This window comes from Colobus angolensis, unplaced genomic scaffold, assembly GCF_000951035.1.
Source record: "Colobus angolensis palliatus isolate OR3802 unplaced genomic scaffold, Cang.pa_1.0 Scaffold465, whole genome shotgun sequence".
Classification (NCBI taxonomy): domain Eukaryota; kingdom Metazoa; phylum Chordata; class Mammalia; order Primates; family Cercopithecidae; genus Colobus; species Colobus angolensis.
Genome location: NW_012118099.1, coordinates 11816 through 34300, shown reverse-complemented (window position 1 = coordinate 34300; position 22485 = coordinate 11816). Strand labels below are relative to the sequence as shown.

Sequence of the window (22485 nt, the reverse complement as noted above, 5' to 3'; positions counted from 1 at the left end):
AAACAAAGCCAGAGGGATTACACTACCCAACTACAAACTATACTACAAGGCTACAGTAACCAAAACAGCATGGTACTGGTACAAAAACAGACAAATAGACTAATGGAACAAGATAGAGAACCTAGAAATAAAGCTGCATACCCACAACCATCTGATCTTTGATGAAGTTGACAATAACCATGAGGAAGGGATTCCCTATTCAATAAGTGGTGCTAGGATAACTGGCTAGCTATATGCAGAAGACTGAAACTGGACCCCTTCCTTATACCATACACAAAAATTAACTCAAGATTAATTAGTGACTTAAATGTGAGACCAAAAACTATAAAAACCCTAGAAGAAGACCTAGGGAATACCATTCTGGATATAGGCTCTAGCAAAGATTTATGCATGAATAGATTTGCATTCTCTTAATTATGTTTAATGATAAATTATATATTTGCAGATATACATTAAGTGTATGAAGATTTAAAATAGAGGTTTCATATTTCTCTTGAATATGAATATGTAAGCTTGAATAAGCTTGAGTCATTATTATGAAATTTTACTTATTATTTCTACCAATGCTTCTTATATTAAAGCCTGATCTTTTTCATATTAGTATATGTACATTAGCTGCCTATGGATTAACATTTGCATGAAATGTATTTTTTAATTGTTCTTAAACTTTTTGTGTCTTTATATAAGTTATGTTTCTTTTAAGCATGGTATTTTTAACCACAATAGTTGAAAGACAATCTTCACCTTGTACTTGTATATTTACATGTAATGTAATTTTTATATATATATTATGTTTTATTATTTAACCAACTTATTTTATTTTATCTAGGGCATTTTTCAGAAAGCCTTATTTTCTTGTATTAATCAAATATTTTTATCATTGCATTATTTTCTCTATTAGTTTGTTAGTAATTTGTTACTCTAAATACATATTGTGGCTATTTTCAGAATTACAATATGCTTCATTAATTTATTAGAGGCTAACCTATTACTTTTACCACTTACTTGAAAATTCTAGAACTTTAGAACATTTATTGTTTTACACATTTTAATTCTACTTGTATTTTTACTACTCTAAACATTATTATTGTTTTAGACGAGCCGAAATATATTTTGTTACTATCTTATTCTTCATTTCTTTCTGTATTTTTATGCCACTATGTATGTTCAATTTCCTTCTATGTGATGAACCTACTTATGCATATAGAATTTTAGGTTGACATATTTTTAGCATTTATAAATGTAAAGTCATTTATTTGGCTTCTGTCATTTCTGTTGAGAAATCATCAGCCAAATAATTCTTCATTTTAAATTACTGTATTTTTTCAATTCTCTGGTTTTAGGGTTTCCCTGTTGGGCTTTTAGAAATATTAATAAGATAAATCCAATGTAGTTCTCCTTGTATTTTTCTTGGTCAACATTTGCAGGGTATGTGAATACTGTGGGTTGATATTTTTTCATCAGTTCTGGAAAATTCTTTGCCATGAAGTTTTCAAATACTACTTCCACTCCATTGTCTCTTATTTTCTCTGAGATTTCTATTACAAAAATGTTAGACTTGACAGGGCATGGTGGCTCACGTCTCTAATCCCAGCACTTTGGGAGGCCGAGGCAGGTGGATCACAAAGTCAGGAGTTCAAGACTAGCCTGGCCAAGATTGTGAAACCCTGTCTCTACTAAAAAAAAAAAGAAAAAAAAGAAAAAAAGTGCAAAAATTAGCCAGGCGCGGTGGCAGGCGCCTATAATCCCAGCTACTCGGGAAGCTGAGGCAAGAGAATCTCTTGAACTCAAAGGGTGGAGGTTGCAGTGAGCCATGATCAGGCCACTGCACTCCAGCCTGGGCACCAGAGTGAGACTCCGTCTTAAAAAAAAAAAAAAAAAAAAAAGATTAGACTTTACACTCTGCCCTTTATTCTTAAGAAACACATTTCACTCAGTAAGTGTTCAAGCCTTATTCATATTCTAGATTAGGGGTTGGCAAGCTTTTTCTTAAAAGGCAAAATAGTAAATGTTTTAGGCATTGTGGGCTCAGAGGCAAAATCCAAGTTATTATGTTGGTACTTTTAAAACCATTTAAAATATAACCATTTATAAATGTAAAAATCATTCTTAGCTCTTAGGCTGTGGAAAAAAAAAAAAAAAAAAAAAAAAAAAAGGCTGGATTTGGCCTGTGGGTGGTAGTTTGCCAAACCCTGTTCTAGATTATCTTAACTTTTTTTTTTTAACTGTAGCATTTCCATATATATTTTAAAATCAACTTGTCAAGTTCCATTTTTTAAAAAGCATGTCAACTTGGATTTTTATTGGGTTTTCATTGAATCTAGAGAGCTATTTGGTGTTAATTGATACATATCATTATAATGTATAATAGGTAATTCATGGATATTTACATCCTGCCACTTTTTAAGGTATTTCCCAATTTATATCAATAATGTTTTGTATATTTCTAGCTGTTTGATATATGTATTTTATTATAAAATATATATCATAAGCTTACAAATGTATGTATATATAGAATTTGTACTGGTTTATGCAAACATAATTTAGTTTTGTGTGTTAATCTTTTACCCACCAATCTTATTAAATTGTTTTTATAATTCAAAAGTTTATTTTTTACGTAAAAATTCATTTTTTTGCAAGCATCATAAACATTTTTACATTTTCTTATCTTATTTTACTGTTTAGTCACTTTTAGTACAGGACTGAATACAAATGATGATGCTGGACATATATGTTTTACGTGAGCCTCATAAGGAAGAGCTTTCAACATTTTCACATTACATTTTTTAAGAAATACCTCCCATAAATTAAAACCCAATTTTTCCCATTTTAACAAGAACTTTTATTATGAATTCATATAGAATTTTACCAAATAAATTTCATGCATCTTTTGGTATGATTGACAGATTTTTCTATAATTCTGTTACTATTGTAAATTATATTGTTTGATTTTCTTTTGTTGACCAATCATTGCATTCCTGGAATAAAAATAACATGGTGATGATGTAAATATTGCTCTATTTGCTTTAATAATACTTTAAGATTTTGCATTTGTATTCATGCATGTGATTGTTCCATAATATTTCTTTCATATATATACATATATATATATATATTTTTTTTTTTGAGATGGAGTCTTGCTCTGCCACCCAGGCTGGAGTGCAGTGGCCGAATATCAGCTCACTGCAAGCTCCGCCTCCCGGGTTCACGCCATTCTCCTGCCTCAGCCTCCCGAGTAGCTGGGACTACAGGCGCCCGCCATGTCACCCGGCTAGTTTTTTGTATTTTTTAGTAGAGACGGGGTTTCACCGTGTTAGCCAGGATGGTCTCGATCTCCTGACCTCGTGATCCGCCCGTCTTGGCCTCCCAAAGTGCTGGGATTACAGGCTTGAGCCACCGTACCCGGCCTCTTTCTTATATTTTTAAGTTTTTATATGAAAGTTATTTTTGGCTAATGAAGTGAATTGGGAAATTATATGTTTTTAATACTCTGGAAGAGGTTTCTATTTTTGTCATTATTTCTTCTTATAAGTTTTGCAGAATTCACAAGTGAAGCTATTTGGTTATGGATATTTTGGGGAAGATTTTAAATTGTGGACTAATTTTTTATTGGTATGTTTTCTTTCGAGGAATTAAATTCTGAAAGATATTTTCTAAAATTGCTTGTTTTTCTATGATCTTTTTAATGTCTTTAAAATCTGGTGTGATATCCACTGTCTAATTCCTAACTCTTCTTATTTTCAACTTTGTTCTTATTTTAATCTGTCGTTCTAAGGCCTGAGACACTCTGCTTGGCCTCTCAGTCTTAAAAATCAACATTCAATTCTCTTGATACTATGTTTTCTCTCTTTCTTTCATATTTGATATTAGGTTTATTACTTTCTTCTGCTAATTTCCTTGCATTTAATGGATTATTATTTTCCTAAAATTATTGAACTTTATTCTTTGTCGTAGATTTGTAGTATTTTCCTTTTCTAATATGTGTTTTGTACACTATTAATTTACTTTCACATGTAATTTTAGTAATATCCTAAAAAGTGTGATAAGCAATATTTTAATTATCATTTAGTTCAAAAACTTTTCTAATTTCTATTATCTCTATTTAAACCATACATTGTTTAGAGGATAGCCTATGGCTTATTGTTACATATATTGAGACTTTTATTGTTACATTTATATTGTTTGATTTTAGTTCAATTTTATTATGATCAATCACTATACTTTATAATCATTATTTTTTTTAATAAAAAGTCAACCTTTTCTGTTGCAAATGAATATAACTACAACAGATTTCTTTTGATTAGGTTTCATGTTAATATGGTATATCTATTTCCATCTTTTAATTTTATGCTCCCTGAATTCTTATATGTATGTCTCTGAGGAGAAGTGGTATTTTTTTAACCTGAAAATTACTGTCTTCAAATTGAAACAGTTTATTTACATTTACTGTCACTACAATATATTTGTGTGTATTTCTATTTTTTGTTATTTACTATTATATAGATGACAGAAACATCTATAGATGTTTCTTGTTCTTTTAAAATAATCTCATATTTGCCTTTTGGCAAAAGATTTTGTTTTTTTAATTATATCATTCCACCCCACCCCCTTTACTTATTTGGTGCTTACACATTCTTTTACTGTTACCTGTTACCTCTGATTTTACAAAATAAATTCTTGAATTATTAAAATCTAATGTAAGTAAATTTTATATTTTCCTGGACCATGAAATTGTCTTATAATATTTTAAGTCCATTTATACCCCCTTACTTATGCAGTTGTTCTGTTTAGCATTTTAATTTTGTGTATGTATATCTGGATGCGTTCGTGTATGTATGTGTGCATGTGTGTGTGTTTATAGACACCAGTATATTATTATTGCTTTATGTAATCAATATTCTTCAAGCTTACCCACATATTTAAAAGTTTCTTTCCTTATTCTTCTTCCTTGAATCCTTGAATCGCTGGCCTTCCGTGTGGTATTATTTTTCTTCTGCTCGAAGAAAACACTTTCGTAGCCTTTTAGTGAGCATCTGCTGATGTTGAATTCTGTCAGTGTTCATTTATTTGCCTTCTTTTTTTGGAGATGGAGTCTAGCTATGTCACCCAGGCTGGAGTGCAGCGGCGTGATCTCAGTTCACTGCAACTTTCGCCTCCCGGGTTCGAGCTATTCTCCTGCCTCAGACTCCCGAGTAGCTGGGACTACAGGCATGTGCCACCATGCCTGGCTAATTTTTGTATTTTTAGTAGAGACAGGATTTCACCATGCTGGCCAGGCTGGTTTTGAACTGCTGACCTCAAGTGATCTGTCCATCTCGGCCTCCCAAAGTTCTAGGATTACAGGTGTGAACCACTGTGCCTGGTTGAGAAGCTTTTTATTCAATTTGATTTTGAAGGATGATTTTATTGACTAAGAATAATATCTTGTCGTAGATGAAACATAAATTTAGGTGTCCAATTGCTGTGTTTATTTTACTCCTAGCCAGTGTTTTGGCTTGCATCATTTTTATGACTTAGGTTGTAAAAGATTTTTTTCATTTTATTATTAGATGGTATCAAATTCAGTATTAGCATGTCTGCACTAGGTTTTAGGAGTACTAATGTCTAAACTAACTTCCTCAAATTTTCCATACCTAATTATTCAAAAGGCTAAAGTGATTAGCATCTGTGCGGGTCTCAGTTTTTCTTTCTGTCTTCCTTGTACTTGTGACTCAGTTGTTAGGCCTATGTGATTTTTTAACTTTCCTGAGTTTCACAAATAAAATTTCTTCCCTCTGATGCCTAATTTTACTGAGAAAAAAAACATTTATTTACATTTTTTAAAGCTGCTTTCTTAAGGAAGTTAATAATGGAAACTTTGACTAAGTTAAACAGCCTAATGCCACTTATACATACAAGTAAGACAAAACAAGACAAAATGATTGCCTTTGATCTATAGGCAAAATGTTTTAGAAAAATTATTTTGAATTGATTAAAATTATATTTTCTTACCTAAAATAGTCAGCATATGTTCTATATAAGTTAAATTAAGCACATCTTACAGGTGTGCTTAATTTTAGAAGTAAAACTTGAGCATAATACATTTAAGGTTTTTTTTTTCTCTTTTTTCCTTTTTTTTTTTGGCACTGTCGTGGCAACACTTATTTTCGGTGATAAAACTCCAAAGGTTGGTTATTTCTAAATGTTCTTATATTTCCTTAATAACTTGCTAATTTCCCAAATCCCTTAAACTAACTTATAATATTTTCCTGTGGTACCTCTTTGAACAAGTTCTATGGTATAAACTACATAAAAGCTTTCATTTCACAAGGATTTAAAAAATTAGTCTTCAGACACTCTCTCACTACTCCATGTGAATTAGGGAACATCTATAAAACACCTATACAGTGAAGGCTTGTGCCTCAGACACTTAGATCTAAAAGAAAATATGTATTCCACTCTTATTTAAGTTATTGCAAATGACTATGTTTATAGCACAACCTTTGTTCTTTCTCTCCTTTCCTAATTATTTGCTTCAAAAACCTTTTGTTGTACAATGGTATTCTTACCTACATAGAGTGAAACATAACTTTATTTATAAACTACTGTACATTCAAAGGTGAAGGAATTATTTCATAAGGATTGAATATAATGGTATGTTCATGGAATTAAGTAGAAATTTTCTCTTTTTATGCTTTAAAATAAATAAGCAATTTATATGATAAACTACTGAATTTCATAAATACAATTTTAAATTTAATACTTCAATTTATCTACAACACTGGTAAATCCATTCCTAACTAAATTATCTACTCTGTCTACATTATCGACTTTCTTTACATTGTCTACTCTCATCTTGTATGTTTTTTATCCATGATAACATTTTATCATCTATAACTCTTGTTATATTTGTTCATAAAATTTGATGCTTTTTGGAGGTTGGAGGAAAGGTGAAATATTTAATAAGCAAATTTGAAATGAAAAACAATTCTGAATAGATCCTGAAACATGAGCCTTTCATGTGACAAATTCAATATAAACCCAACTGTTGCCTGAGTATTTGGGAAAGAAATAAAAAAACTGTCATATACTCACAGTGGCATAATAAACAAATGTTAATTGATGTGCTTTGTTTGAAATACTTCCAGGGAGACTTGCAATGAGCAAGGTTTTTCTATATAGGCAATTCAGCAGCATATGCTGGCACATCTAGGAAAAGTCATTATGTATAAGTGTTTTCTGCCATCTGGTATATGACCTAAAATATCAAAAAGAAATATGTACAGCTAAAATGAATATGTGAATTTGTTGAGAGTACCTTTGACTCATCAGGTAAAGCACTTTGTGGTTAACATTTTATGGTGCAATCTTTAAGACAAAATTTGTTTTTATTCTTAATGATATTTCCATATCCCCAATGTACCCTGTAGAGCAGCAAAACAGAACAAACAACAGTATTAGTCCCTATTTTCTCAGTGCCTATTTATCTCCTTCTCCACATGTGGCTTTACTTTTGACATAAATAGCAACAGTTTGGAAAGTGAGCTGTGTTTTTGGATAAGTATCGATCCTTAAATACTTATCAATAGAATGTTAATGTAACAAATACATTGTTTTAAGAAAACAAAATATAATATTGTAATATTTTATATAAAAACAGTTTTTGTAGTGCCTTTATCATGCACCAGGCACTGTACAAAGTATCTGTTATATACATATGTATAATGTATATCAACTCATTTGAGCCCCACAGCTCTCCTACCACCATCATCGTCCATGCAGATCAAGGATTTGAGTTTCCAGCAGAATAAAATGAGGTGCTGGTAGTGGGTGCACTGTTAGTGAGCTTAACTCAAAGGCTCTAACATTTCTACTGTTTCGTGCTTTCTCTGAAATTAAATATAAACAAGGAGCTAACATTTATTGAAACACTTTCATGTGCTAGAGACTGTACTATAAAATATATGCTTTTTGTCACTTACACTTTGAAGTTTAAGGAAAAAAATTATTGTCAGAAACAAGTTAGATATTTCAGCAAGATTACTTAAGGAAAGGTAAAGACATTTTAAAAAGAGAGACAGACTGTGAGAGAATGGAAGAGAATTTGTAGCAAGCTGCTGCAATGGTTTGAAATTATTTTTTCCTTTTGTCTCTTATGTCAAAAATAATGTGAGTTAGCTCAAATTTTGTTGTGTTTGCTACATTTCTCTAATTATTGGTGGAAAATTCAGAACTTTATAAAGGCCTTTTTTTTTTTTTGATATGTGTGTATTGCTACTACATCCTAATTCCTTTGAGCTGATTTATCCATTTTCTTTCTGCATTACTGCGGGCTTTTGCCATCTTTATGCCCAACACAAAGGCAAAGGGTAAGCTTCTGTTCCTGCCTTTGGTTAAAATATGTATGTGAAGGAAATAGTCTTCAAGAATACTACTTTTCCAATGTTAATAGTAAATCAACAAAGTTAACATATATATTTTTTAAATTCCCATTTGTTTATTAATAAAAATAAATATCATGTTCTAATAATGTAATAATAACAGGAAACCCTGAAGTTTTACAATATTCAGGGGCATCACTAAAAAATAAGAATACATGATCAAAATGTAAATAAATGGCTAAAATGGTCTTTGAGGTAATGTTCACCGCCAGGCTAAATAGTCGTAAATTTATAAATTTGGAATCTATTGTAAAAGATATTCATTAATACTTTGTTTAAGTCTACCCTCAAGAAGTATAGACAAATTTATGCATAGATGGCATTCAAATCTCTTAATATTGAAGCATATTAGAATAATGGCTTTAAGAGAAGAAGGAAGAAAACTATAGAAGACAACTCTAGAAGTATAATCATGATCTTATTTGATACATTTGCTAATATAAAAGTTATGTTATAACCAAACTGTTTTGACATGGCAGAGGTTAGATAGAGTCTTCCTGGGTTGATGATGGGAGTTGCTGCAAAGGCCAGAACTCTAGTGCTCTGTCCTAGGGAAGACCTGAAAAGCGCTAATATCTGTTGACCTTCTCACTGTCTACAAGACAGGTCATCCTATATGATGTGTATTAACCTCCATAAAACTAAAAGGTATTTATTATCCCCATACCACAGATGAAAAATAAGAACAAAACTAAACACAAAACAATCCTGGAGAAGTTAACTAAACTTTTTCAATTTTACATTAATAACTAGCAAGTGATAGAGACACACCGGATTTCAGATCTTTCATAGTACATAGCCCATATTCCTTCCTGGCAACTTCTTGTGAGAAAACACACACAAAGCCTTTCATAAATAAGGAAAGTATACATTTGACTGAAATTTAAGACTACATTTCTATTAGACAAAGGACTTGGACATCAGTGAAGGATAGAAATTTACCTGGGCTTCCCACAAGAGAACCATAGAGAAAGATGTGGGAATATCTTCATTTTGCAGAGAGAGGTAGCATCTGTATCTATAGCCTCTCCTGTCTTAGAGGGAAGAAAGTGTGGAGTAGTCAAATGAGACATGATGAAATGAGCATCAAGATTCTATAATACAGATGTTACCGGTGGAGGGTCTTGACTATAAGTTGTCCAGGTTCTTGGTGTTTTGAACAAAGAATTGGACAAAATGCACGAACGAAACAAGGAAGGAATGAAGCAACAAAAGCAGAGATTTATTGAAAATGAAAGTACACTTCCCAGGGTGGGAGCAGGCTTGAGCAAGTGGCTCAAGAGCCCTGGTTACAGAATTTTCTGGGGTTTAAATACCCTCTGAAGGTTTCCCATGGGTTACTCAGTGTACGCCCTATGTAAATGAAGTAGTGACCCACGGTAAGTCTGATTGGTTGTGGGAGGGGACGAATCAGAGTTACTTTCAATTTTTCATCGGCCATGCAGAAGGGGAGGGGTGTTGCAAAGGGAGTAGGTAGCCTCTGGTCCTTTTGTTACTTGGGCATGAAAAGTTGGGGTTTTCCTTTTGATTTAGATCCAGGAAGTCAGTGTGAATTGGCCCTGCCTCCAGACCCTGTTCGCTTGCCTCACTTCCGCTCTGCGAGAAGCAATCCCCATAAATCTTTATGGGGAGAAGAAGGACTGATGGTCTTTCTTCTGTAACTGCTTCATGCTGACTTGGGGCTTAGTCCCTACCTATTAGGGATCATGGACTTCTCATTCTGCCCTGTCTGATGAAGACAGGGTAGCTTCTTGATGGCCGGGATGGTGTCTTCACCTGAAACTGGCTGGAAGCCCTGTCACATGATAATCTGAAGCTTGATGGTCTCTAGGTGAGTAGAAATGAATTTGGTTAAAAGATTCAATGGGAACTTCATTGGCTGGATACATATGCTGTAAGGAATGTTTATTATATAAATGAATTAGAACATTCTACTTGGTACAAAGAAAGTTATTCCAACGATTTGGAAGAAGGCAGTTAAACTACAAAAATACATTAAAAAAGGCATCTATTATCCAGCCTACAGTAACTATGCAACAAAGACACCAAGGAAAGTTGGTGGGCATTTACTTATCTTTTGGCTGTCTTCCTAACAGGTACTTTGGGTCTTTCACAGGTATAGTGGCTGATGGGAGCTTCAGGGTCGAGGTTCAGGACTTCAGGTATCGCAGACATGATCCTTGAAAGGTGTATCCAACCATCTAATCTTAGTAGTTTGCAGAAGGTGTGGCCAATATTACTGAAAATGATGCCTTCCATTTGGGCTGTAATTGTTGAGCAGGTGATCTCTTTTTCCATGTTTTCATCTCTTGGCCTGATTTAGAGTTGCTGGTTAGTTCCTGGTGTGGAGAGTCTTTGAATTTCAAACTTTTGCAAAACCTGCTGAAATTATCCTAGGTTAACTAGGTATTTTACTAAACTGGCTGTTTCTGGATCAGTAATTGAATCATTAATTTAGAAAGGGCTTCAGATAACATTTCTTATAGGCTTATATTAATTTTTGCTCTAGGGGTATTACAGATCCTTAAGAGGGCTACAGGCAGTAAGCTGAACCATGTTTCTTATGTTTCCTGACATTGCTTAGCTAACACTCACTTTAGAGTTTGGATAGTCCATTCTACTTTTCCAGAGGACTGGGGCCTCCATGCTGAATGTAAATAGTATTTGATTCTGAGAGCCCTAGCAACCCCTTGAGTCATTTGGGAGATAAAGGACAGGACTTTATCACTTTGGAGTCTCTGAGTTAATCCAAACTGGCAAACTGGGGGTTATTTCTCTTAAGAGGACCTTTATAACCTTATTTCTCTTAACAGAACCTTCTCTGTTCTGTTAGGGTAAACTTCGACCCAACCAGTAAAGGTATCTATTAGCACTAACAAAAACTTATATCCTCTGAAAGCTGGCATATGTGTGAAGTCTAATTGCCAGTCTTCCCCTAGTTAAGTTCCTCTCCCCTGGACTGGTTCTATTAGAGGAGGCATTTTGTTTCCTGAGTTGTTAAGTGCACACAATGAGCAGGCTTGATAGACCTGCTTAACCACCGAAGCTAAGTTAGGCCCAATGAAGAGTCTGTTAACCATGGCCAGGGTAGCATCTCTCCCTGCATGGAAAGAGTCATGCAGGGTTTTTATAATTCCCCATTGGCCTGTTTGAGGGAGATATACTTGATCACATATACCACCAGGATCCTTGTTTTTGTTCCCCTTGCTCCAATATTAGCTGTTCCTGTTGGGATTACACCCTGAAGGTTGTGGCTTTGGCTTCTCTGTCAGACTTGCTGTTCCCTTGTGCTATAGGGGTTAAGTCCCTTTGGTACCCCCTAGAGTGAACTATAGCTATGGCCTTTGGCAGATGTACTTCTTTTAATAGCTGAAGAATTTCAGGCCCATGCTTTATAGGAGAGTGTTTGTTAGTTAGTAGTCCCCTTTCCTTCCAGATTGTAGCATGAGCATAAACCACAAGGAATGCGTATTTAGAATCTCTATAGATGTTAAGCTTTTTACCTTGTCCCAACATTAATGCTCAGGTAAGAGTAATGATTTCAGCCTTTTGTGCTAATGTGCCAGGGGGCAGTGGCTGGGCGTGAATTGTACTATGATTTACTATTGTGTATCCAGCTCCTGTGCTCCCTATTTGACATAAAACTACTGCCATCTGTAAGCCAGTTATCCTCAGAGTCTGGGAGAGGCTGATCTTTTAAATTAGGCTGGCTAACATATGAATGTATGTGCAATGACCTGCTCACAGGAATGATCAGTTACTGGGCCTGTGGGCAGAAACAGAGCTGGATTCAAGGTGATACAGGTTTCAAAGGTTACATCTGGGTTTTCTAAGAGTGTGGCCTGGTATTAGGTTAAACTTCCCTCCATCATCTAGAGTATCCTTTTATTTCTAAGACTGACTTCACCTGATGAGGGGATAGAACTTCTGGTGGTTGACCTAGGGTGATTTCAGTGGCTCCTTCCACTAAAATACCAGTGGCTGGGATTGCCCATGGGCAACTTGGCCATCCCGAGGCTACTCCATGCAGGTTTTTTGAAAAGTAAGCAGTTGATCTGGGTTCTGATCCTAATTTCTGTGCTAGTATTCTTACAGCTATGCCCTTCCTCTCTGCTACATACAAGGAGAAGGGCTTAGTTAGGCCTTGGATGCCAAGAGCGGAAGCTGGGTGGGAGCCTATTTTAACTTGGCACAGGCTTCTCTCATTTCTGAGGCCCATTCTATTAGCTCATTTTCAGGCCCCTTTTTTGCTTCATACAGGGGCTTTGCTTGATCCCAAAATTTGATGCCCATATTCTGCAAAACCTGGCCATTCCCCCAAAAGAACAAAGCTGTTACTTGGTGTGGGGAGTCCCCAAACCACATATGGCTTGCACTTGTTCTGGGGATATTTGCCAGGCTCTAGGTGGTAAGACATACCCTAAATATTGGACCTGTTGAAGGTTATTCTGAGCCTTCTTTTTGGACACTTTTATCCCCTGTCTGCCAGAAAATTCAAAGTTTTTGTAGTATTTTGTTCAGAAGCTTCCTGGGTTGTGCTACACACAAGAAGGTCATCCATGTACTGGAGTGTATACTCCCATTCTCCAGTTGCAGATCCCTCAGATCCCTCTCTAAGGCCCAGGCAAAGAAAGGGGGCCTGTCCCAAAAACCTTGAGGGAGCAGTGTCCAAGTGTATTGTTATTTTCCTCTCGTATTAGGATTTTTCCATTCAAAGGCGAAAAGGTATTAGGACTTTGGTGCCAGAGGAATGGAGAAGAAAGCATCTTTTAGGTCTAGGACTGAGAACAATTTAGCACCTTCTGGCACCTGAGCCAGAAGGGTATATGGATCTGCCACCAATGGGTATACGGGGATAACAGCCTCATTAATTATTCTGAGGTCCTGTACTAACATGTACTAAGCCTTCAATATTCTTCCAAAGGGTTTAGAATGGGTAAGATGGGGGTATTGCAGTGAGAATTGCAGGGTTTTAAGAGCCAATGGGTAAGTAATACCTCAACTCTGGGTGCTAGGCCTTTTCTTGCTTCCAGCTTAATTAGATATTGGTTTTGATTAGGAAAATAGCTGGGGTCTTTAAGCGTATTTTGACTGGCAATGCTATTTTAGGCTTCCCTAGATTTCCAGTATACCATGCCAGTGGGTTAGCCTCTTTACTAATGTAATCTGGGACTTTGGCTGTATTTTGCCTGTTAGCAATTCTGCCAGGTGATGCTTACATTGTAGCAGTGCCCCTATTTTAACCATAATATCTCTTCCCAATGGGGGATTGGGCAGTTTGGTACTACTAGAAATTCCCTTTGGAAGATTTGTTTCTCAAATTGACAAATCAAAGAAGGAGTAAAGAATCTTGTTTGTGGCTTTCCTTCCATTCCCATAATGCTCATGAACTGGGAGGAAAGGTTTCTGCAAAAGCAGTGAGAACAGAGTAATTTGCTTCTGAATCAAAAACAAACAAAGAAACAAACAAAACTGAATTTGGGTACCTATGACATCCAGAATTACCTGGGGCTCCTCAGTAGGAATTACAGTGTTCCTGGAAAGGGGCAATGAGGAAGACCCTGGGCCCCTTCGGTCTTCAGTCTTCATCTAATTCCTGCTTTTGCACTGCTAGAGTTTTTGCCTGACTGAACCCCTCGGTGGGAGCAGGGGCAGTCAATCCTCCAGTGACAGGGTTTGTAACGGGTGCCCTCACGTTTTTGACAGGGGCCTGGTGAAGGCTTAGTACAGTCTTTTGCCCAGTGCTCATTTTTCTTGCATTTGAAGCAAGAGCCTTTGCTGGCATTATCATTATGGCCCTTCAGGTTTCCCTTGCTGCTCTTTGGGCATTCAGGGTACTGCCAATGATGGCTGCCATAATTTTTGCCTGCCATTTTTCTTCACTCTGTTCCTGTTTTCCTTCCTCCAGGTCACGATTGTTATACACTATAAGAGCAGTATCAAAAACCTGATTTTGATTAGTTCATGGCCCCATCAGTAGCTTTTGGAGCTTAAGTCTAATGTCTGTGGTAAACTGGCTAATGAAATGCTGTGCCATTAATATTTTGCCTTTGGAAAAAGAAGGGTCCAGAGTAGTATATTTTGTAAAGACTTCCTCCAGCCTGCCATAAAACATGGCTGGATTTTCCTCCTTGGCTTGTGTAACCCCCCTTCATTTACATTATTTACTGCCTTAGTTGTTCCCTTTCTCATTCCTCCAAGGAAATTTAGCCCAGTTGTTCATTCCCATGGGCGTATTATAGTCCCAATTAGGATCAATAGTGGAGACTGTGTTTGGGCCCAGGTGTTGACCCTGAAGGTTTCAGGTGAATAAATCATCTGCTTCCCCGTGGGCGGCCTCAAAGATTTGATCTTTTTTCCAAGGGGGTGCAACAGGTTGCTAGAATGAATTGAACATCTCTCCATGAGAGAGCAAAGGCTAAGGCCAAAGTCTGGAAAGCTTCTGCAAATTTCCTGGGATTCTTGAAATAGCTTTCTAGCTTTTACTTACATTGTTGTATATCAGTTATAGAGAAGGGACCTGCACTAGGACTGGCCCCTCAGCTTCTGCTACTTCCCTAAGGAGTAGCAGGGCTGCAGGGAGAGTTGAATAAGATGTTCTCCTTTGAGTGTGAGGGGGACTTAGTAGGGTTCCCAGTGTTCAGGGTTTAGCCTCAAGGGCACTTGGCAAGGGGCTGTATGGAGGCAGATGCTGTTCACCCTGAAAGATAGGTAGCCCTTGTAAAAGAGGATCATCTGTAATATCTAGTTCTGCCTTAGGACTTTCCTTTGGGGGCTGGTTCTGGGAGTTTTGCAGATTGTTAGGTTTTGGTATAGGGTCATGAAGGTCTGTATATGTGATATTTCTGACCACTTGCCCTGCATCTTGCAAAATGGGTCTGATTGCAGGATGGTGTCATAATTAAGGCTACCATTGACTGCACATTGTTCCAGGCTGGGCAGCTCATAATTGGGCCAAACAGCATTGCAGAAAAAAAATGTGTGTGTATATATATATATATGTTTTATCTTTAGATTATCAGTATCAAATTGATTCCAGTGGTAGAGGATGCAGCCAAGCAAGGAATCAGGTGGAATAGATGGAGGGTTGCCCATAGTGGAATCAGGTGGAGTAGATGGAGAGTTGCCCATAGTGATATGGAAAAGAGAGGAGGACTTTGAATAGTGGAGGGTTTTTCAAGTGACCCGAGTGATGCTTGAGGCATCCTGGAAAAATTCTAGGTCCTGACTGGAGTCCCCAGGGGCATTCACCTTTTGAGCCCTGTCTTAGTCTGTCGGACATCTCTGACGTTAGATGGTTGCTGGCACTGCTTTGGAATCGTTCCCTCCACCACTGATAACCCATTATGAGTGTTCCTTAAGGTTTTCCTATCCCACTTAAAGCAACTCTTTTACTCTCTAAATTTAGGCAAGAAATCCACATTAGATTGTACATCAGTTCCTGTATAAATTCCTTTTCATGAATGCCCCCCATGCCCCACACAGACCATCTACAACATTCCCAGACCTTCTGACTTGTCCTAAACATCCCGTGCCTCTTTTTAAACAACCAGTCATCTCTTTTCTTTATAACATTCTTTGCATAGTTAGTGGGTTTCTTTTGTCCTTGACCAGTCATATAGGGGAAGGGAAGAATTTAGCATGAAAAAAGAAGGCTCAAGTCACCTGAAATGTGTGTGAGTTCACTCGGGAGGAGCTGTTGCTGCCAGTTGTGTCACATGTAGGAATCAAGGACTATAAGAAAGGAAGGTTTAAGTGGCCTGAACCGTGAGTTCACCCTGTGCCACTGTCAATTGTGTCACACATAGAGATCAGGGACTATAACCAGAAAAGATAGAAAAGAATCCATCCACCTTCCAGGCAAGGCAGCTATCCCCATTCACTCCTTCGCCTTCAGGCAACACCAGAGCCTGGCCCTGGCCAGTTGCCCTCAAATACCAAAGAGCTACTAGGAAACAGCTGCAGAAATACTAAAAGAAAAAAAGGAAAAGGACTCAGGTCCCTTAGAATTGGGTGGTAGCAGTCAAGGACTTCCACATGAAAACCTTTCCATTTCTCCAGAAATTGGCCCCAGCCAGAAACCTGCAGTTGCCTCTGTATTTAGGCACTGCCCACCAAGGATCCCAAGTTGGAAAGGAAAAGCCAGAAAAAGAGAGAAAAAAAGACTCCCCTGTATGAAACAGATAGGAAAAGGGAAAGGAGAACAATAAATTCCAAATCCTATGCAAAGAAAGACTTAACCCATTATGAGTCTGATTGGTTGCAGGAAAGGACCAATGAGGTACTTTCAGTTTTTCATCTGCCATACAGAAAAGGTGGGGTTGCAAGGAGAGTAGCCTCTGGTCCTTTTTTAACTTGGGCGTGGAAAGTTGAGGTTTTTATTTTGATTTAGTTCTAGGAAGTCAGTGAGAATAGACTTTAGGTTCCCTTTCTCCAGACCCTATTCTCCTGCCTCACAGGTTAATGTTATCTTTGATTACAATATATTTTACCAAAAAGTATATCATGAGAAGACATCAGTTTTTTTGGTCCATTTGTTTGCTCATTCATTTATTCATTCATAACTCTCTTAGTAATTCCAGAGTTCACCATAATATCTTCATTTGTGCAATACTGTACTATATGTTGAGTAAAAACATGTAGGAGCTCTTTTATGGTGGTGTCATTTTTTTTTATTTTTCTACACTGAAGAATAAAATCATATACATTTATTGTGTAAAACATGATGGTTTAAAATATATATACGCTGTGAAATTGTCAAATTGAGGTAATTAACAAATGCATAACCTCATATAGTTATTATTTCTTTTGTGAGAACACTTAACATCTACTCTCTTAGCATTTTTCAAGATATGATGTATTTGTATTAACTATAGTCACCATGTTGTACATTAGATCTCTTGAATTTATTTATTCTATCTAACTGAAATCTTTTGACCAACATCTCCCAAGCCCTTCACCCATCAGCCCCTGTTAAACACCATCCCACTCTACTTCTATAAGATCAATATTTTAGATTTTACATGTAAGTGAGATCATGTGGTATTTGTCTTTCTGTGCCTGGTTTATTTCACTTAACATGATGTCCCCCAGGTTCATCCATGTTTTTACAAATGGCAGAATTTTCTTCTATTTTTATGGCTCAGTACTATCCCATTGTATATATGTACCACATTTTATTTATCCATTCATCTGTTGATGGGTACTTAGCTTGATTTCATAGCTTGGCTATTGAGAGTAATGTTGCAATAAACATGGCAGGGCAGCTCTGTCTTTGACATACTGATTTTCTTTTGGATATACCCAGTAGTGGGATTACTGAATCATGTGCTTACTTACTTCGCATGATTTTTACCTTATCCTTTGTAAATTTTTTTCATGTTATTCTTTGACTATATAACTTTATATAGTTATGTAGTCCTCTATAACTTTCACAGTGACACATATTTGCATACTTGCCTTTTGCTATTTTTCTCATTGCTTTAACTGTTTTTCTTTCAGTCTATATCCTGAGACTGTACTCATTTTTTTCTACTATACTTTTGTCTAAATAATTCAATAATCAATCTTTCATCAGTAATTTAATTTAGCCAGGCCTAATTTTGGAAGCTGAAAGAGGTTAAGTTAGATGTTCATATATAGAAAAACGTTTTCTATTTCTATCTTTCCTATCGCAAGATTGATATGCATCTAAAATGAATCCTGAGTGACTGGTAATGAGCTACCTGAAGACAGATAATACTCAATGAAAATGTAAAAACAAATGATAAAAGGCAGTATCCAACTTGTTTACAAGAAAAGGAGTTAATAGTATGTACATATCATGAACATAAAAAAATTGGTAACATATGCCATTTTACTTACATTTTCATTTATTATTTCTGATTTTAGCCAGAGAAAATATGCCTCTGGCCATTTTAAAAGAAGTAATTAAAAAGCGGTACTGGACAGTATCAAATGGGAATAGGAAATTTCAGAAAATAGCTTTTTCCTGAATAAATATTGCTTAAATAATGGGAAATTTTTGTATTTTTTTTACTCTTTGCTGTTAGAACATACTCGATTTAATCAAAATCAAAATCTTAAATATCTTCAATTTAAGCTAAATACAAAGCTCTTATTTGCTTTTCACTTAAAATTTTTGCTCTATAAAAATGTTCTGTTTGGCCAGGCATGGTGGCTCATGCCTGTAATCCCAGCAATTTGGGAGGCTGAGGCAGGCAGATCACTTGAGGTCAGGAGTTCGAGACCAACCTGGCCGAGATGATGCAACCCTGTCTGTACTAAAAATAACAAAAGTTAGCCAGGTGTGATGGTATACACTTGTAGTTCCAGCTATTTAGGAGGCTGAGGCAGGAGAAGCGCTCAAACCCGGGAGATGGAGGTTGCAGTGAGCCAAGATTGTGCCACTGTACTCCATCCAGTCTGAGTGACAGAGCAAGACTCCTCAAACAAGAAAAAAAAAATTCTCTGTTGATATCAAGAACAGTTTAGATTGTGTGTAAAAAAAAAAAAGTCTGATTTAATACAATGTACATTACTTCAACTGATTGCTTAATTTCTTTTTTTTTTTTTATTATACTTTAAGTTCTAGGGTACATGTGCATAACATGCAGGTTTGTTACATATGTATACTTGTGCCATGTTGGTGTGCTGCACCCATCAACTCGTCAGCACCCATCAATTCATCATTTATATCAGGTATAACTCCCCAGTGCAATCCCTCCCCTCTCCCCCCTCCCCATGATAGGCCCCAGTGTGTGATGTTCCCCTTCCCGAGTCCAAGTGAACTCATTGTTCAGTTCCCACCTATGAGTGAGAACATGTGGTGTTTGGTTTTCTCTTCTTGTGATAGTTTGCTAAGAATGATGGTTTCCAGCTGCATCCATGTCCCTACAAAGGATGCAAACTCATCCTTTTTTATGGCTGCATAGTATTCCATGGTGTATATGTGCCACATTTTCTTAATCCAGTCTGTCACTGATGGACATTTGGGTTGATTCCAAGTCTTTGCTATTGTGAATAGTGCCGCAATAAACATACGTGTGCATGTGTCTTTGTAGTAGAATAATTTATAATCCTTTGGGTATATACCCAGTAGTGGGATGGCTGGATCATATGGTACATCTAGTTCTAGATCCTTGATGAATTGCCATACTGTTTTCCATAATGGTTGAACTAGTTTACAATCCCACCAACAGTGTAAAAGTGTTCCTATTTCTCCACATCCTCTCCAACACCTGTTGTTTCCTGATTTTTTAATGATTGCCATTCCAACTGGTGTGAGATGGTATCTCATTGTGGTTTTGATTTGCATTTCTCTGATGGCCAGTGATGATGAGCATTTTTTCATGTGTCTGTTGGCTGTATGAATGTCTTCTTTTGAGAAATGTCTGTTCATATCCTTTGCCCACTTTGTGATGGGGTTGTTTGTTTTTTTCTTGTATATTTGTTTGAGTTCTTTGTAGATTCTGGGTAATAGCCCTTTGTCAGATGAGTAGATTGCAAAAATTTTCTCCCATTCTGTAGGTTGCCTGTTCACTCTGATGGTAGTTTCTTTTGCTGTGCAGAAGCTCTTTAGTTTAATTAGATCCCATTTGTCTGTTTTGGCTTTTGCTGCCGTTGCTTTTGGTGTTTTAGACATGAAGTCCTTGCCCATGCCTATGTCCTGAATGGTACTACCTAGATTTTCTTCTAGGGTTTTTATGGTATTAGGTCTAACATTTAAGTCTCTAATCCATCTTGAATTAATCTTCATATAAGGAGTAAGGAAAGGATCCAGTTTCAGCTTTCTACTTATGGCTGGCCAATTTTCCCAGCACCATTTATTAAATAGGGAATCCTTTCCCCATTTCTTGTTTCTCTCAGGTTTATCAAAGATCAGATGGCTGTAGATGTGTGGTATTATTTCTGAGGACTCTGTTCTGTTCCATTGGTCTATATCTCTGTTTTGGTACCAGTACCATGCTGTTTTGGTTACTGTAGCCTTGTAGTATAGTTTGAAGTCAGGTAGCGTGACGCCTCCAGCTTTGTCCTTTTGACTTAGGATTGTCTTGGCAATGCGGGCTCTTTTTTGGTTCCATATGAACTTTAAAGCAGTTTTTTCCAATTCTGTGAAGAAACTCATTGGTAGCTTAATGGGGATGGCATTGAATCTATAAATAACCTTGGGCAGTATGGCCATTTTGACGATATTGATTCTTCCTATCCATGAGCATGGTATGTTCTTCCATTTGTTAGTGTCCTCTTTGATTTCACTGAGCAGTGGTTTGTAGTTCTCCTTGAAGAGGTCCTTTACATCCCTTGTAAGTTGGATTCCTAGGTATTTTATTCTCTTTGAAGCAATTGTGAATGGAAGTTCATTCCTGATTTGGCTCTCTGCTTGTCTGTTACTGGTGTATAAGAATGCTTGTGATTTTTGCACATTAATTTTGTATCCTGAGACTTTGCTGAAGTTGCTTATCAGCTTAAGGAGATTTTGGGCTGAGACGATGGGGTTTTCTAAATATACAATCATGTCATCTGCAAACAGGGACAATTTGACTTCTTCTTTTCCTAACTGAATACCCTTGATTTCTTTCTCTTGCCTGATTGCCCTAGCCAGAACTTCCAACACTATGTTGAATAGGAGTGGTGAGAGAGGGTATCTCTGTTTTGTGCCAGTTTTCAAAGGGAATTTTTCCAGTTTTTGCCCATTCAGTATGATATTAGCTGTGGGTTTGTCATAAATAGCTCTTATTATTTTGAGGTACGTTCCATCAATACCGAATTTATTGAGCGTTTTTAGCATTAAGGGCTGTTGAATTTTGTCAAAAGCCTTTTCTGCGTCTATTGAGATAATCATGTGGTTCTTGTCTTTGGTTCTGTTTATATGCTGGATTACATTTATTGATTTGCGTATGTTGAACCAGCCTTGCATCCCAGGGATGAAGCCCACTTGATCATGGTGGATAAGCTTTTTGATGTGCTGCTGAATCCGGTTTGCCAGTATTTTATTGAGGATTTTTGCATCGATGTTCATCAGGGATATTGGTCTAAAATTCTCTTTTTTTGTTGTGTCTCTGCCAGGCTTTGGTATCAGGATGATGTTGGCCTCATAAAATGAGTTAGGGAGGATTCCCTCTTTTTCTATTGATTGGAATAGTTTCAGAAGGAATGGTACCAGCTCCTCCTTGTACCTCTGGTAGAATTCAGCTGTGAATCCATCTGATCCTCTTCCTCAGTACCAGTCTTAATTTCTTATTAAATAAAATTCCAGAATGTGTATGAAATTCTTACATGGCAAGTATATCAAATTAAAAATAAAAATTACCTTATTAAATTTTCAGTGTCAATACTGGATACATTAATGTTTATTTATTTCACTGAAATTTGCTATTTTGGTTTTTGAAATCTTTTGGAAAACTGCAATTTTTTAATCAAGATTATTTTTACTTAACAGGAAAAATACAATATTAGTCAAAGAAAATAAAGATACTCTAAAAAATTTAATAATACATGATTTTTTTCAACCCATTTAATCCTGTTTCAACTGATTCCTTTCTCATTTCTTTCAACAGGCTGAGTTAAATGACCCAACGGATCCTTTCACTAGGTATAGTACAAACATCTCATCAAATGTGGGAGAAGAAGTTTTCTCCAAATATATTGGGTGGAGAATTGCCGACACTCTTTCCAAACTATTCTTTCCCCCCATTGAGGCCCGTGTTCTTCCTTTGAAGAAACCATCAATAAAAAAGGATCAAACAAAATATCCGAATAAAAAGCTGGAGTCCATGAAAAAGAAAGTTCTACATTTCACTGTAAGGTAAAGAGAAGTACTATTTGTTTTATTGTTCTAATACGTTACAATTCAAAATCACAGAAATTATAGATAATTATTTGCCACATTATTTAACTCAGTTTCTCTTCTTCAATTCAAATTTTGGTTCGATCACCTCCTAGGTGGTCTATCATTGAGCAAGTTCCTCCCTTCTCAGAAACTCTTCATGTTTGTAATAGGCATTATTACATAATACAAATCAATATTAATGTAATTCTTGTGAGGTAAATACTAACTTAAAAC

At 36.3% G+C, this 22485-nt stretch overlaps 1 protein-coding gene across 1 annotated transcript in view; it reads left to right on the top strand.

Annotated features, from left to right (window-relative positions):
* Positions 1-22227, top strand: part of TMEM232 (transmembrane protein 232) — a gene marked incomplete at its 3' end in the record, with an annotated part of 213786 nt that extends 191559 nt beyond the window's left edge. Inside the window, exon 14 of the mRNA XM_011958287.1 lies at positions 21980-22227. Within this exon, the coding sequence (XP_011813677.1) occupies positions 21980-22227 (248 nt within the window). The remainder of the gene's footprint in view (positions 1-21979) is intronic.
* Positions 22228-22485: the final 258 nt, after the last annotated feature.